This window comes from Neospora caninum, chromosome VI (assembly GCF_000208865.1).
Source record: "Neospora caninum Liverpool complete genome, chromosome VI".
NCBI classification, from domain to species: Eukaryota; Apicomplexa; class Conoidasida; order Eucoccidiorida; family Sarcocystidae; genus Neospora; species Neospora caninum.
This window is the reverse complement of record NC_018392.1, coordinates 936,618-952,281: the sequence shown is the minus strand read 5'-3', so window position 1 is coordinate 952,281 and position 15,664 is coordinate 936,618. Positions and strand designations below refer to the sequence as shown.

The following is a 15,664-nucleotide window of genomic DNA, read 5'->3' as shown; positions in this document are numbered from 1 at the left end:
ATAGAGAGGATGGAAGAGAGTAGAAGAAATAGAGAGGATGGAAGAGAGTAGAAGAAATAGAGAGGATGGAAGAGAGTACAGGAAATAGAGAGGAAGGAAAAGAGTAGAAGAAATAGAGAGGATGGAAGAGAGTAGAAGAAATAGCGAGGAAGGAAGAGAGTACAAGAAATAGAGAGGAAGGAAGAGAGTAGAAGAAATAGAGAGGATGGAAGAGAGTACAGGAAATAGAGAGGAAGGAAGAGGGAGGAAGCGAAGAATCACGACAAAAATAGAGGTTGCGGAGCTGGGGCGTACAGATAAAAGACATAGGAAGCAAGTGAAGAGCAGAGAAAATGATGCTAGGGCTTCGCGGGCGGCGCTCAAAGTGGTCAGATGCTGACTGCGCTCCTCTCCGATTCCAGGGGAACTCAGCGGCACAGTACGCGAGAAACTTTTGCTCCCACCGTGGTGTTTTTCCAGCACTCGAACACCCGCCTGTGTGTATAAAGGAATAGGCAAAAAACTTGGAGAGGCCGGCGTCCCGGGATTCTTGTGAATGTGTGCTTCCAGTGACGACTCCGCGTGACCCCTGAATCTGCTGTGCGTCTGTTCAATCCAGAAGGACCTCTCAAAATGTTAGAAGGAACGTTTTCCGTATTGGCTGCTCTATAGGCGTATCCAGCATGTGGCGTGTGCTTTTCCTTTCGCCACCTCAGAGGGCTTTGCCTTTGTTGTGCTCAGTCCTGCGCCTTCAACCAGCCCGACACGCCAACTGCCCTCGAGTTTTTCGTGAACGGCGCGCCGTTCCCTGCATGCACGTTGACAGGTAGAAGCTTCAAATTGCCGTTTCGCTTTGCCGAGCGCACAAAGGCTAGACGTGTAGGCGCCGATGGAAAGGAGAAAGGAAACGCTGACCTGAAACACGATACGCAATTTTGATCCACATGCTCGGAAACAATGCACGCATATCCAAGCGATACTTCGTGTTTTCTGGAGCTCTATATGTACAATTAGGCATGTGCAGCACGTGTGTTTGCATATTACCCATATATCCACCGACTCATTTATTGTCACCAGGATATGTGTATATCTGCATGGAAATGCACATCTGATGTAGCCTCTGTCCCAAGATACATCTCCTTCCCATACATCTCCTTCCCTTTTCTGTACGGAGGCACCTAGACATCACCGTGATGTATAGCTAGAGGCATCCTTTTATCTCCTTTTGCTCGTTTGGAGGATGCCCAGGTGTGTAGCTGCTGCGCCTGTGGGCCGGACTCCGACGGCAGGTTTGGCCAGCGCTCGTCCTTTGCGGCGGTGCCGAGGCGCAGGTGAGGCTCTTACGAGGCTGTGGAAAGTCCGGCGAAGGAATGTCTCTTTCACCGGCGGCCTGGCCACCGCTACCTGGTTCCGCGGCGACCTTACATGCGCAGGCGCCAGAGAGACACGAGTCCGGAACCACAACTTCGACAACTCAAATCGAATGCGCAGAGACGTTGTATAGGAGGTGGTCGAAGACGATCTGGAGACTGGTTGCTGTCTACACGTATCAGAAACAACTCTGGAGCATGGATCGCCCGCGAGCGAGGGTGGCCCAGGTTTCTCTCGTAGACCTGTATCTACACACACAGCCAAGATGGATAGACGCGAGCTCGCATGTGCATACACATGGTGAATGGATCCCGCTAGTTAGCCTCGAGGCAGAGAAAGGTGACGTTGACGGTGATGGAAGTCGAAGGACGGGTTACGGCCGTAGTTCACGGAGAGAGTCGCTCCACTGGTCCCAATGAGGCCTTTAATCTTTCCTGCGTTTTTCCAAATCGCAGGGCCCTTTTGCGGTTGCGCTCCCTTGTTCTCTTCTGTCTCCATTTTGTTTCCGTTCGTGTTCGATTCAGCCCGCGGCCGTCACGCGGCTCCGTTTTAGGCACGGGCGTTCAAGGCTCTGATGCTCCGTCGGAGGCTGGTTGGCTAGGAGCCTAAGAAGAATCATGTCGCTCACACTGCTTTGGAGTCCCCCCTCTGGTCCAGGAAAGCCACACTTGTCAATTGGCGTAGAGCGTCCAGTCACGTCCAAATGACGAAGCAAAGCACAAGGACGCGCGGAAACACATACACCAGATTTGTGTCCACGTTAATTGGGACAAATGCCCACTACAGAGAGGCAGCCCGCTGCGCCTTGCACCGTGCTAAGCACATCCATATCTCCGATAAACTGTAGGAATGGAAGCCTGCACTCCCTCTCACGTTGCCAAGCGAAGACGCCCAGCACGGTCTGCAGTCGTTCTCCTGCTGCACACGTGGATGTGTAGAGCGAACAGGTCTAGCGTACCTAGTGACTGCGCCCGTCTAGCAGGCGGCGCTTGCATGTCCGCTGGCCACGCAGAGTTTAGAGACTTTTTATCCGCGGTTACTGTTGGCTCGTGTCTTGAACACACAACGAAGGACCATTTTTTCTGACTGTTGAGCGCAGGAGTGCGAAGCTCGCGCCGCGTTGCGGATCGCTCCGTCCAATGTCGCTAACAAAAACGTGGCTTCGGCTTCGCCTTCAGGCATAGTCTGTGACGAAGGCCTCGCGACAGCCAGCACGGGAGACCCCGCGGAAGCGAGGCGCGCGCTCATGGTTTCAGTGTCCAGGACTACCTGGCGCTTAACGGTTTCGTCTTTCAGCTTCCAACTAAACAACGTATTAGAATGAGCGCTTGTAAACTAGTGTTAAACACACCGGTCGTCGCGTGGTCTCTCCGGTCGCACAGCGCAGAAATCGCGCTCGGGCTCAAATACAAGAGGCCCGATGAACCAGAAGACAACCGTGCGAAAAAACGCGATTGACAAAAGGCGAAAAGACAGAAACAGAGACAAACGGGGGTCTGGTTGACTGGGAGATGAGCTTCCACTGCGGGTGTCGGACGAAAGGGCGAACCGGAGTCAGGAGAACAGTTCTGATTGCGTGCGCCACGCTTTTTGAAAAGGAACGCGACTCGTCGATCTACTCTGGCTACCGCACGGCGAACGTTCCCGACAGGAAATCTATCGTATGTCTCCTGCATCTGTTGGAGGAACTCGCACACGTTGTGTGCACCAGTCGCTAGCGAGTCACTGAGCGCAGACAACCCCAAGATATGCACGCGTTCGAGTCTTTGAGAAGCACTCAGCGCAAGCTGCTAAAGAATGGCTGTCTCCGTGCGCGTCTTCCGTCTCCCCCGTCTTGCCCTGTTTCCTTTTTCAGCTGTTCTCTCAGTTTCTCCCGTGCCTCATCGACCGACACACGCGGACCTCGCCTCTCGTCCTCAGCTTCTCTCTCTCTTCTGCGCCTGAGGGCCTCCTCTCGCCTCCAGTCTCTCGACCGCATCTCTGCTTCTTGTTTCCGCAGAGGTCTGTGGAGAGACGAGAAGAGAACCGACTCGTCCGGCGCCTCGCTGGCGACGCAGAAACGCGGCTCGCCCCTCGCCCCCCCCCTCTCGTCTCCTCGCTTGTCGCGGTCGAATTCTGAGTTGCATTCTCTCCGTGCGTCTCCTGTGTCCCCGGGCCAACTGCCTCCCGTCCGCTCGCTTCTTCGGCCCAGGCCGTGACGCCCAGAAGCCACGTCTCTGGCGAAGCTAGCGTGTGGATGTGGAGGCGGCAGGAGCGCCGCCCCGCCACTGTACTTTTCATTCCACTTTCGTATTTCTTCCTCTGTCATTCTGACTTCGCGCTTCGCGGGCAGAAAGACGCGCCTCTCGGAAATCGGTGCATTCTTCTCGGACTCCCAAATCCACAGAAGTCCTCCACCGAGACCAGCGATCCAAACGCCCCATTTGTATGCTGGCGAGCCGCGAAGCAAAACTTCCCGTTGCGCGCGCCCGGAGAAGCTACGCCACCAGCGCATCGCGTTTCAAGCAAGAAAAAGCCGAAGGCCAGCTGACGGGGCGAGGGGGGAAGGAACTGGAAGAAGAGGGAACTGAGAGAAAAGGAACTGAAAGAAAAGGAAGTGAAAGAAAAGGAACTCCAAGAAGAGTGGACCAGAAGAAATCCGCTACGCAGCAGACACTTCCGACGAAGCGGCGGATCGTTGAAGAAACCCGAAAGGCAGAAAAGGGGTACGCGCGAGACAAGACGGGAGACAACGAGGGAAACATGAAATATTCCAGGCTGAGGGAGCAGCGACGGCGATCCCCACGGGGCGAAGGGGGAGATACAGGAGACGCGAACGGGGAACCACAAAGGCAGAAAGACGTCGTCCGAAGAGAGAGACGGTCGCTGGGTAAATCGACTTGGAAAGGACAGAAGCGAAAGTGAGGAAAGGGATCACCCGATGTACCAGTCAGGTGTTTTCTTTTCCCTGTTCCCCGAACCTCTACAGTGTGACGACCTTTGTGTTGAACCGCTTCTACGTTCTTGCTCACTCCGGCGGTTTCGCACTTCCCTTTTCTCGGCCGTCGGAAGGTTCCGCAAAAGCGGTTAGGGCGTGCACTGGAAAACTTGCCGATCCGGAGGAGCGTCTCCGTTCCAAAACGGAAGAGTGGAAGAGCCTGGCAGGAATATGGGGACAAGGCTTCCTTGATCAGTGTCCAGGGGACAGCCACCCACCGTGATCGGTTGCTGGTGAAAAGGTAGACTCAATCTCAAAAAGAGGAAGATAAGAGAAAGTGAAAACCAGTGACTCCGGCTCACCCAACGGCGGGTTGCGCGAAGTGTAGGCGTATGAGCGGAAGGGACCAAACCGATAAAAGTGGGCTCAGCCCTCTTCTATCCCATACATTTCTGTGTGTTTCCTCACATGCTTCTTGACGCGTTTCCTTTTGATTTTCTACAAAGAATCGAGAAGTCGCGGCGGAACAGAGCACGGCGCAGGGTATGCCGGTCTCACGGTGGACGGGCACGCACATAAAAGATCCTCGGGAAAAAACAGACACCTGAAGGGAAACGGAAACGCTGTGAAGACCGCTAGGTTTTGTATTTAAGAAGAGAAAGGAGGGAAAGGATCCTTCGATCGGATCTATCGAATCGGAGTGGAGAAAACTGAAGAAGTTTGCCTCAAGCAAGGACCGCATGCCCGGTCTCGCGTCGACGGGGTCGGAGACGCCCCGCCATTCGAGGACGGTGTGTGTACACTTTCTTCTTCAGGTCTTTTTTTGCCAGATTCCTCTCTCGAAAAAACAGGCCTCTCCGGTTCAGGAAAAGATATCGAAAGCGCCGAACGAAGCCGCCTCCCGTTTCGCTCTCTTTGCTCGCATGCAGCAGACAGTCACCAGGATCAACTCCAGAGCGCTACGCATGCAAAGGGCGACGCATGCAGCGCATGCACTCGCCAGCTCGTTGGCGGGACCGTGCCGCGTGTGAGGTCTGATTTGTCTGGCACCGCCCTCGAGTCTTCTTCTTTTCAACTCGCGATACACGGACGTGCCTCGGCGCCCCAAGAGCCTGACCGCGAAGCGTGATGTGTCGGAAGAAACTTAGCCGCATATAATCTAGGCACCCCAAAGCGCCAATGACCTGTATGACTAGCTCTTTCGAACGCTTCGCAAGATATCAGCGCGGATGCGACACGGTAATAGAGCTACACACTCACACACATAGTGCTGCTGCCGCCTGCACAGTTCGGTCGAGGGAACACCTAACATACGCCTGTGCCCGGAACTGTCCAACTGGGAACTGTGCGCTCGGAGCCGACCGTTTTTCTTGCCCGACTCACCGACTGCCTCTCGTCTAGGTCAACGCTTCGCCGGTTGGGTGCAAATGCTCGACAACACACTCCTGTCAACTCCACATCCTGAGCTTCAAGCGGACTCAGCCCACGACCCGGCATTCACGCGGGCGGGACACCAGCGAAGACCGTTTTCCCGACACAACACAAAACCACGCACCCGACAAAAACGCGAGCGAAAATGGACAGAAAAAAAGGTTCCGCCACATCATGCGGAAAACGAGAGCCCTCGTGGAGCTTTGCCACCGAACCTCCCACAAAAAGTCGCTAGATCTTTCCCCCAGAGCAGGTTCAGGATTACGTACGACCCCACCTCTTCGTGCCTGTTCCGCAGGTCTGATTTTCAACGGCACTCCACGACCGTAAATGCGCACAAGCGAGGTTCCTGAGCGCCTCTCTCTAAGTGTTTCTCCGGCCTTTTGCTTGCTGCTTTCTGTGTCGCTGTTTGCGCGCTCGCCGCGCACCTCCGCGACTGCCGCTGGACCTCGGCGTGACTGAGCTAAGAGGCCGTTTGCTCCGCTCTTCCGTTTCCCCCGACGACGCTCTCGGAGCTGTACAGCCACTGGAGACGTCCGCGCTCTGCAGTGGACAATTCTGGTTCCCCACGAGAGGGCCTTCTGCGAGAGGATTCACAGGAGGCAGTTCAAGCCGAGTCACGCTCCAGTGGGACTCCTCGCCGTCGTTCAACGCCCCACGATTCCCAGGCGCGCCGCTCAGCTCCTCGCCGAGCGATGCGGTCCGGTCCGGTGGCTGCGCTGTAGTTGCAGAAGCCTTGGGCGACTCCTGAGAGTTTTGGCTGTCCCGCCTGGAAGCCTGCTTGGTCTTCCGCTTGCCTTCCGGCGGGCTGCACGCCTTCTTCTTTTCCTCAGCGGACTGCGGCTTCTTGTGCCTTTTCGCCGCCGCCGGCGCACTCTTGTTTCCGCTTTTCGGACTGGCGCCCGCGGCTGTCTCAGCGGGAGATCCCTCAGGCAACGCCTCGGCGCATCTTGGCGACGGCGCGGCTCCAGCTGAAGCAGTCAAAGGGAACGCATTGGGCGATCGAAAACCCGAACCCCGAGTTGATGCAAGCTTCGCTTCCTGTCCAGTGTCTCTGGAACTCGGGGTAGCCGGCTCGAGGGCCGGCTCTTGTCGGCGAGCGTCCGCAACGGGCACGGCAGCCGCAGCCGGGTTCTCGTCCACACCGCCCGAGATGATCTCCACTGTCTTCGCGCTCTCGCTCAGGCTCTCCGCGTCGCGTGCCGCACTGTGAAGCTGCGCGGCGAGCGCCTGGCGCGGACTTCCACCTGCCGATTGCGGTGGCGAAGAGTGACCAGCCCCGCAGCTCTGAGGAACTCCCGAGGGAGAGGGCGACACGGAACTGTAGTCAGTCGCGAGCTTTAGGCGCTCCTCGGCATCGACGCGCTCTTGTAGATGCCGGTCGAAGCAGTCGCTGTTTCGTCTCTTGGTTTCCTTCTTCGTCGGCCGCTCTGGCTGGCCGCGTCGGTCCTTCCGCTCATTCCGTCTTCGCCTTTCACCCCTGCGTTCCTGCTTCTCGACGAGCCGAACGGCAGGGCACTCGTCAGAGAGGTCATCCTCCGAACTGTCCTCGTCCACTGACGCCCGCCGCTTTTGCCGGTTCCCGCCCTCGCGGGCCTCCAGGGCTGACTCTCGCCTCGCCTGCTGGCCACGCGTTGTGCCCGTATCGCCTGCTCGCGAGGCTTCCTCAGCGCGGCGCCCGCGGCGCTCGCGGCGCGTGCTGGACCCACAGGGACTGTCCTCCGGCCCTGTAGGCCTCTTCAGCGGCTGCAGCTCCATGCCTTCCTGCGTGCCCCGGTACGCAAACACCCGCGTTCGGTCGTCTTCGTCGCCAATGCCGTCTTCTTCCTCACGCGTTGCGTCTTCGCCGCCGCCGCAGAGAACCCAGGACCCTCCCCACGGCTTCGGATCCTCGCCCGGATCCTCAGCCGGGACCGAGCCGTCGCCTGCGTTCCCCATTCGCTCCTCTGCACGCGACGCCTCTGCGCGAGGCTCGGGCGGCTCCCCGTGCACCGCGGGGACACAGTCCGGCGCAGCGGTGACGAGGCGAGCTTGCAGTGGCGCGACAGATGCAGGTTCATCTTCGGACGTGGGCGGAGCGAACGCGCTGGCGATCGACACGGGCGCCCGACACTTGACTTTCGCAAGAAGCTGAAGCGAGACGCAAGGCCACAGAGTGAGAAGACGCGGATTCACGACAGGCAGAAATGGGTTTCCTGTGTGAGAGGGGTGAGATGCGGGCGGCAAACAGGGAACGCGCTCCTTCGCGTGAACTTTGCCTCGACTCCCCCGGACCGCACATCGCCCCCCCCCCCCCCCCCGACTCCATGCGCGAAACCTGCGAACGCGGTCGTGCGACGCAGGGGCGTGTATCGCGGATCCCTGGACGCTTCAGAGCCTCGAGGGCAGGCGCCAACTGTGCGCTGTTACGGTGAATAAGCGTACCTGTTCGTAGAAGACGAAATCCTGTCGCTCGAACACGCAAAAAACAATGAAGTCGACGGCCTCGAAGTTCGCCGGGACCTTCAGCCACTTGGTGACGCAGTCCGTCACAACCTACGGTGAAGCCGAGAACCAGGAGACACATGAAGCGAAGGTGAGTCCACAGACTGTCGCCATAGGGCTGGAAACGGTTCAGGCAGGCTGCGTTTCTTGGAGGTATTTTGCGCGGTACAGAGTGCGCAGCTACGGGCGACGGGGGCTCTCAGTCGAAAAAGGGCAGCACGTTTGCCTTTCTGCGCGCATTGGTCGCTGCCTGGCGGCGCCCCCGTGGACCGTGTCTCGCGTCGTGCGCCTTTTGGTTCCAGCTTCAAAAGCGCGTCATCGCCTGCTCTCGCCTTGTACAAATACCTCCACACTCTTGCCCCGCTGATGAGCAAAGGGGAGGCGCCGAGGGACGGCGAAACGGCGAGCAAGCGGGAAACACCCTAGGCGTCGTGCAAAAATCAGTGACACGAGCAGACCAGAACACGGCGGACCCGCTGGCCCATGTGTCTCTCTCTCTTTGAGTTTGCCGGTGAGGGACTGGGACCATGGCGAAGCAGTCTGCATGTCCTCACCTGAGCTGCGTTGAGTTGAGGATAGCCGTAGATTCCCGTCGAGATGCAGGGGAACGCAATGGTGCGGAATTTGGATTTCTGGTCAGACAGCACAGAGCACCGCGCATGCGTGTGAGCATGACGGGGGAACATTCGTCGTCTCCAGTGTCTACGAGACTCTCGTCCCCACACAACCAAGCCCGCGTGTTTCTGCGGAGAGAGAAAGAAATTCGGTCCGGTGACAAAACACTTCCGCCTACTACACACGTTGTGCCCGAGACTGACGGGCTGACGAGGCGAGGCTCGGCAATTCGGGCGTTTCCATCTTTCGGCAGACAGAATTGGTGAATCCTACTGACCGGAGCTCTTACACACGCGGGAAGCCGAAGAGATGACTGGTTTTTGTCCTCGCTAATTCACGCACCTTCAAGAGCTCCAAAGCGTTCTGGTAGCACGCCCGAAGAGCCTGCGGCTGTTCGCCTCTCGGCCCGACTGTGTGGAAAATTTGTTTGCAGCAGAGCTGGAACGCCGGCGACGCCTTCACTTCGCCTGAGGAAAACCCAGGAGTTCACACACTCATAGAGCTGGTGCCTTAAAAACATATTCGATGCGACCAAGCAGACGGAAAATAGAGATGCGCGCATATATTTAGATGTATACATATCCACTGGGACTCAGCGAAGGAAATTGTGGTGCCAGCCACACCGGGACACCTCACCCTAGCTGTAGAATTTAGCGTCTAACGTGTGCCTACATATATATATATATATATATGTTTCAGCACGTAGAAGTACAGTTACTATGAGGATCTGGAGCAGCCACGGCGAATTGTTTGCGGCAGTAGGTTTATCCTGGATCTTGACTCGGAAAAACTTGGCTGACTTGTTTTGCATCCGCCGAGGGTCTGATTGAAAGCGCGTAGCTCCGGGCCAGCCTTTCGATGTATGGCGCCGTCGACGCCGCCGCCGCCAAGAAGAGAGGGATTTGCCGCGTTCACAATCACATCGACGTTCAACTCGGTGATGTCTCCGCGGTACAAAACCACCTTTCGGAGCAGCCTGTAAGACATGCATTCGCCAAAAAGTGAGACAACGGTTACGAACAAAGATGCAGCTGTGAACGTATGAGGAGCTGCATGCATCTCCATACTTAAAGACGTGCGGGGTTGGCTGTTCTCGTTCGTTTACTGGTTTCGTTCCCCCGTCAGTCTCTTGGTCTTCCGATCGCGCGCGTCTCTCTCACGTGTTGGGTTCCTTGGAGAGCCGCGGAAGGTTCGCCGCATCCACATAGCCACGGCCCCGGCCGAGAGAACCAGTGTTTCGCATCTTTGTCGACCGTGATGTGGTCCCCAGGTTCCACGGCAAGGCCACCATGATATCGCGAGTTTCCTTCTCTCTGTCTCGCTGTCCTCTTCCCGAGGAACGGAAAGCAGCTGCGGAGGAAACAGAGCAGACACACGGCCAAATCTGTGAACGGATGACGAGGCATGAACCGCTGGCCGCGGGGCCGCAGCATGTCGGAGAGAGAGTCGGTTAGAAGGCAAGGAACTACAGAATAATTCACCATCAAAATTGCAAACACAGAGGACCAGGATGAGATCGTCCTCGAGGCGGAAGGCACTGTTTTCCACGGTTGCGTAGGACGCTGTTTTTCAGCTTACATTCGCGTGGAAGCCTTGACAAAGGGCGTTCTGGTGCGTAAATCTCCTGCAAGAGCCGTCGGAGAACCTGAGGGGAAAACCACGAGAGCGTTCGTCACTTACACCAACTGCAAGCACTTGCACACCGGGGGAGAGGCGCAGACGTCTGGACGCAACGGAAACTCTTCCCTGTGGACGAGTTCTGTGAACTGGGCCACTCGCGGCGTTTCGCGAGTCAACAACGGGCAATTTCGCGCAGAGCGAAAATGGGTATTGCGAGGGTAGAACGCCTACAAGAATCTCTCCGCGTGCAAAGAAGAGTGTGCTCTGATCTCGGCGAGCAAAAACGCTCCGGCTAAAACTCAAGGAAGTCGTGGTTACGTCGCTACCTCTCTCTCAGGGGACCACACACGCAACGGGATTTGCCGGTCCCCTCGTCTAGAATCCCGTCGAAACTTTTTACGCCGACACAGAATAAACTGCGTACCTGTGAAATGACCCGCACTTGAACAACGGCCAACGCCTGGACTCTGCCTTGCAAGAGAAGAGATGTGTGGACGTGTCTATCGCGTCGTCGACTTCCTTCTCTGGTCCGGAGAATCTGCGTCCGAAGGGAGGAAAAAGAAAGGAAACAGCCAAACCCGCGCAAAAATGCAGCTCTGCGCGGCGAAAACGGCTCGGTGCGCGGATGGCCCACCTCTCTCCGCGTCCTGGCGAGCACACCGCTGGGTAAGGTCTGAGCGGAAAGGCCACGGACACGAAAATGTTTTGAGAAGAACTCCAGATTCAAGAGTAATTCCCAGCAAAATGCACGCGGCAAAAGGAGTTTTCGACGGCAGCAGTGTTTTATGTCGCGGGTGTCGAGCAACAGCCACAGCCACGTAGCTGGAAGGAAAGTGGGGCGGCTTACCGACTCTGTGAGCGGCTAGGAACTCAAGAAAAGACAGCACGAAGAAAGCACTGGCAACAGCAGTGACAGTGAGCGAAAAGGCAGTCAATGGCCCGATCTCGGTTTCGTAAGTTGACACTGTGTGTATCAAGTTGAAGGCGGGGTAGGAGCCGCAGCCACCGAAACGGCGCCGTGCGCAGACAAGCGAAAAAAGACAACCAGATCGGATGCGATGGAGCACACTGTTAGAAATCATCTCCCGCGTTGACTCCACCTAACTGAAGATCAGTTCAACGGATAGAAGGGCACATTCGCAGCACAGACAGCCATACTTTCTCCATCGCTAGTCTCTCTGCAGCTAGCGAGGTGGAAGGAAAGCATCAGCAGATTCCGGTGACACAACAAAGTGTTTGCACTCACTGTTTTGTCTCTCCCCTTCGCAAATTAATGAGGTGTTCATTGGCACTTGCTGCCTAAGCAGATAGATGTGCTGTTTGGATGCCGAAAAAGCAAAAGGCGAATTCCAGAGTCAAACAAACTCTGCGAGGGAAAACACATGCGCCTGGGCTCGAATCCCGAGAATACCCCCCAGTCGTCGTCCGCCTGCGGATGATCTCCCGCGAGTTCTTGCCGCTACGGGACTACAAGCGAAGAACCAACTTCTGAAAAGACGCACAAGGAGAAGATGGGAATACGGAACTGACGCATAAAGAGGTTGCCTTGAGGCGTTTCGGGTCAGGATCGTTGCTCAGTGGACTTTTGCCACGTGATGAAAGATGCGCGAGTGAAACAGAGCTGTTTTGAACGCCTTGAGAGCCACAATAGAACTCATGTTTTGAATGTCCGTTTCTGTCGCTGCATGGCACCACCTTTGCCGCACGAATGTCTGGAATGACTCGACCCAATCGAAGGTACTGACCCTCGAAGGCCAAGTGTCGACCGACGCGCGAAGGCACCCTTTTCCTCGAGAGAGAAACCCGTACTTTCGTCGCTGCTCGCAACGCGTGAGGAAGTTGTTCCTGAATCACCTTGCAGCCCACGAAAACTTCTGATCGCCCACAGCGCGAGGTCGGCCCGTTTGTGCGCGACTAGTGAATCCTGTGGCGTCTCTCGGCGTCTTCGAAGCAAAAGACGCCTCCGGTAAAGAGAGCAGATTCTCGTTCGCGCAAGAGAAACGAAAAGCTTTTGAGGCAAGGAACGGGAAAACTCACGCGTTCAAAGCTTCCCATTTGCAAGTGCGCTGGACAACCGAGTTTTCCTCTGGCGCGTCAAATGGAGACTTGCGCGGGGGTCTCCGCCCTCGCAACGAATTTGTTCATGTTCCTGGCGGAGTTTCGCTTGCGTAACACCTCGGTGATACCGCCTGTCTTGTTAGCGCCGCGCCAAGTCACAGTGTAGAACCATGACGGCGAAGAATCCATCGGATGCGGAGTGAAACCGATGCACACACAGCACGACCTTTTCAAGGGTAGAAGCAAAGGCAGCCATTTGAGGGATTGCTACCAAGGTGTGAGAGCATCTGTGTCAATGGTAATCAATGGCACGGCAAACAAAGGAGGCTAGCCCCCCGCTTTTTTGCCTCGCACACGTGCTTACCATACGGACGGAGGCTCTGCAGTATCGTTATCAATCCCGCTGTCCCTCTTCTCGCTTCTGTGCCTCGGTCCTGGACGCCTGTGTTAGGATATCGCGAGCGGAAGCACCCCAGGGCTTCTCTGGCGCTGAAATGGTGGCTGACTTGATTGCCTTTTAAGCGCCTGCCCAAAGTTTCACGAGATGAAGTGGTCGGGCTGAGTTTCCACGGTCCTGCATCTCTCTGTGTCTTTCTGTTTGTGCACTCCAGAGACACAGCCAAGAGCAGCGCTGAGACAGCAGGAAGCACACGTGCTGGGGCTACGTTGTTTTGAGGCCCGGTGTCTGTCTGAAGTCTTCTGAAGCCTACAAAAGGCCTTCGATCAGTGGATCTCAAGCTCGGGGAGAGGAAGAATGTCTACAGCATGCCAGGAAAAAGAGGTCTGTTGGGGGTGTAACGGCGCTCTCTCTCTGTCGAGGATGTCGTGCGCAAGACTGGCTCATGTGGCGAGTTGCACATACGCACACTGCATGCAGTTCTCAGCAAGTCTGAGATGAGGCGGAGAGAGACAAAGGCAGCGGCGGGCACGGGACTCCTGTTCTTTTCGGTTAAATCCCCGAGTTCTTTTCCGCCTCTTCATTGGCCCAACTTTTCTGTGTAGCCTGCATCGTCGCCTGCTGCGCACTGTCCATCGAGCAGAAACGGCGCTCCCAATCTCGCTTAGGTCCCCGTTGCGAATTCACCTTGGCCTGTCGATTTCTCTTTCTGCGCGTCCAAAATTTCTCCTTTCTTTTCTCGTGCTGGGCGGTGCTCGATCATGGTTAATCACACACACAACGTACTTTGCAGAGGGACGGCCGACTCTTCGTGTGCAGCGAAATCCAGGACGCCGTCTCCCTGGGAAAACTGAGGCGGCATTCCCCAACGGGGTTGCCTATCTCGTCTGTTCTGTCTCCCGTAAATGCAAAAAACACCCTTCCCTTGTTTTGTCCCCTTGTCACTTCGCGGCTTCCTGACCAGAAGAGCACACTCACTCGCCTGCGATTGAGGCCAGAGTGTGCAGGAACCCGGATGTGCCACGGAGTCTCCCATGGTTTAGAAGCTTTTTATCGAACGCTTCTTGGAGGCGTCCACAGTCATTCTCTCACCAGAAGAGATGACCCGTTAAAGAGCTGTCTCTCGAGTCTCGATCATGTTTCTGGCCTTCACAGAAGCTCCGGTTTCTCCGCGATGACGACACCGCATGCAGCCCGATTCCTCTCAGGCTCCGTCCCGTGGCAACATCCTTGCCTCTACCGTCCGCTCCTTCCCCCTCTGCCTTTTCGTCGAGTCTCTTCTCGCTTTCGCTCACCCAACGTTGGCCGCGAAGGCCTTCTTTGCCGCGTGTCCAACACGCTCGCCAGGCCTCCGTCCCGGCCGTTCTCTCTTGAACCCGCGTCCCGGCCGTTCTCTCTTGAACCCGCGTCCCGGCCGTTCTCTCTTGAACCCGCGTCCCGGCCGTTCTCTCTTGAACCCGCGTCCCGGCCGTTCTCTCTTGAACCCGCCGCCTGTGTCCGCCCCTTGCTGTCGTCGTTTGTGAAGTTCCACTGGAGAGGAAGCCTTTTTCCGCGTGGAAACCCGAGAGATGGGGACCACGTCCCCACCTCGGGGCCGTCCAGGCTCAGAGCGGGACTGAGTTCCTGTCCGGAATCAGACATATCTTTTAACCCCCCACACAGCGCCCAGTCTCCGGGCTCGCCGTCTTCTCTTCGCTCGTCTTCTGCCGGCTACGGTCCACCTCTGAGAGGATCCACGCCCGCTCTTGTCCGCTGCACTTCACTGGGATCCCTCAGTCGCCATTCTTCCCTTGTCTTGTCTTGTCCTTCCCCGTCGGTCCGGTTCTCCTCTTCGTGCTTCGCCACATCGCCCTTACCTTCTGCCGCTCCGCCCTCTGCGTCTTCCTACCTCCCCGCGAGTGTACGTCCACCTCAGAACTACCGGCGACTCGACGATCCCCGAGCAGGTCTGTACCTTCACTTCCTTCCTTTCTGGGCTCGTGTCACGAAGCCTCCGGCCGGCGCCCGCTTCTTTCTTCGCCTCCTTCCTCTGGCGCCTCTCTGCCTTTGCGCGGTCGCCACGCACCTTGTCCCTCGTAAGAGAGCCCGAATCGATCTAGAGAGACACCTTTTGGTCCGCACGAAAAACGGATTCTCATGGAAGAGACGACCTGCGAGAGCCTGCCGCTGGCACGATCCTGTGGTGGCGGCTCCGTGGACATACCGACAGTGCACGGACGCCCCTCTCTCATGTGGTTCTGCCTTCTCTCGTCTCTCTCTCGCTCCGGTCTCTTCACGTGTCTGCCTCCTCACCTCGCCTTCGTGTCCCCCCACTCCTGCCTTCGTGTCTCCCCACTTGTTTACCGTCTTCTTTCGCTTTTTGTCGCGTCGCTGCCTCCCGGGCCACTCTTCACCCTCCTCGTTACTCTCGTTCTGTCAGCCCTCCCCTGGTCTCTTAATCTCGTCTGCCGTCCTCTTCTCTCGTCTTCAGTCGTTCTGTGTGCCACGCCTCCAGTGTAGTCTTTCTGACTCCCCAAACATAATGTGAGAGATCCCATGCTGCAGCAGAAGCATGGCGAAACGTGAAGGTCGCCGGGTTCCCCCCTCCTCGTTGAAGCCCGCTGCTGATATGTCCCCCGCCTTTCTGTTCTCTCTGTGCACCTGCAGTCTGGGGCTTCGAGTCTGTTGCACGCGATCTCATCGGCTGGAGCGTCTACTATGCAACGACCCTTCTGGCGTCTTGGGTGAGACGCAGAAAGGCCGAAGCAGAGCCAGCCCCGCAGCGGGCGTCAAACGTGCAGTTCCGCCCGTGC

At 56.9% G+C, this 15,664-nt stretch overlaps 1 protein-coding gene across 1 annotated transcript; it reads right to left on the bottom strand.

The window, feature by feature from the left end:
- Window positions 1–6,061: 6,061 nt before the first annotated feature.
- NCLIV_016520 (hypothetical protein) lies at window positions 6,062–10,040 on the bottom strand (the record flags this gene model as incomplete). Its single annotated transcript, XM_003881844.1, has 6 exons — window positions 6,062–7,828; window positions 8,123–8,233; window positions 8,737–8,814; window positions 9,140–9,264; window positions 9,598–9,773; window positions 9,958–10,040. The coding sequence occupies 6 exons, from the start codon at window positions 10,038–10,040 to the stop codon at window positions 6,062–6,064; spliced, it is 2,340 nt and encodes a 779-aa protein (XP_003881893.1).
- Window positions 10,041–15,664: the final 5,624 nt, after the last annotated feature.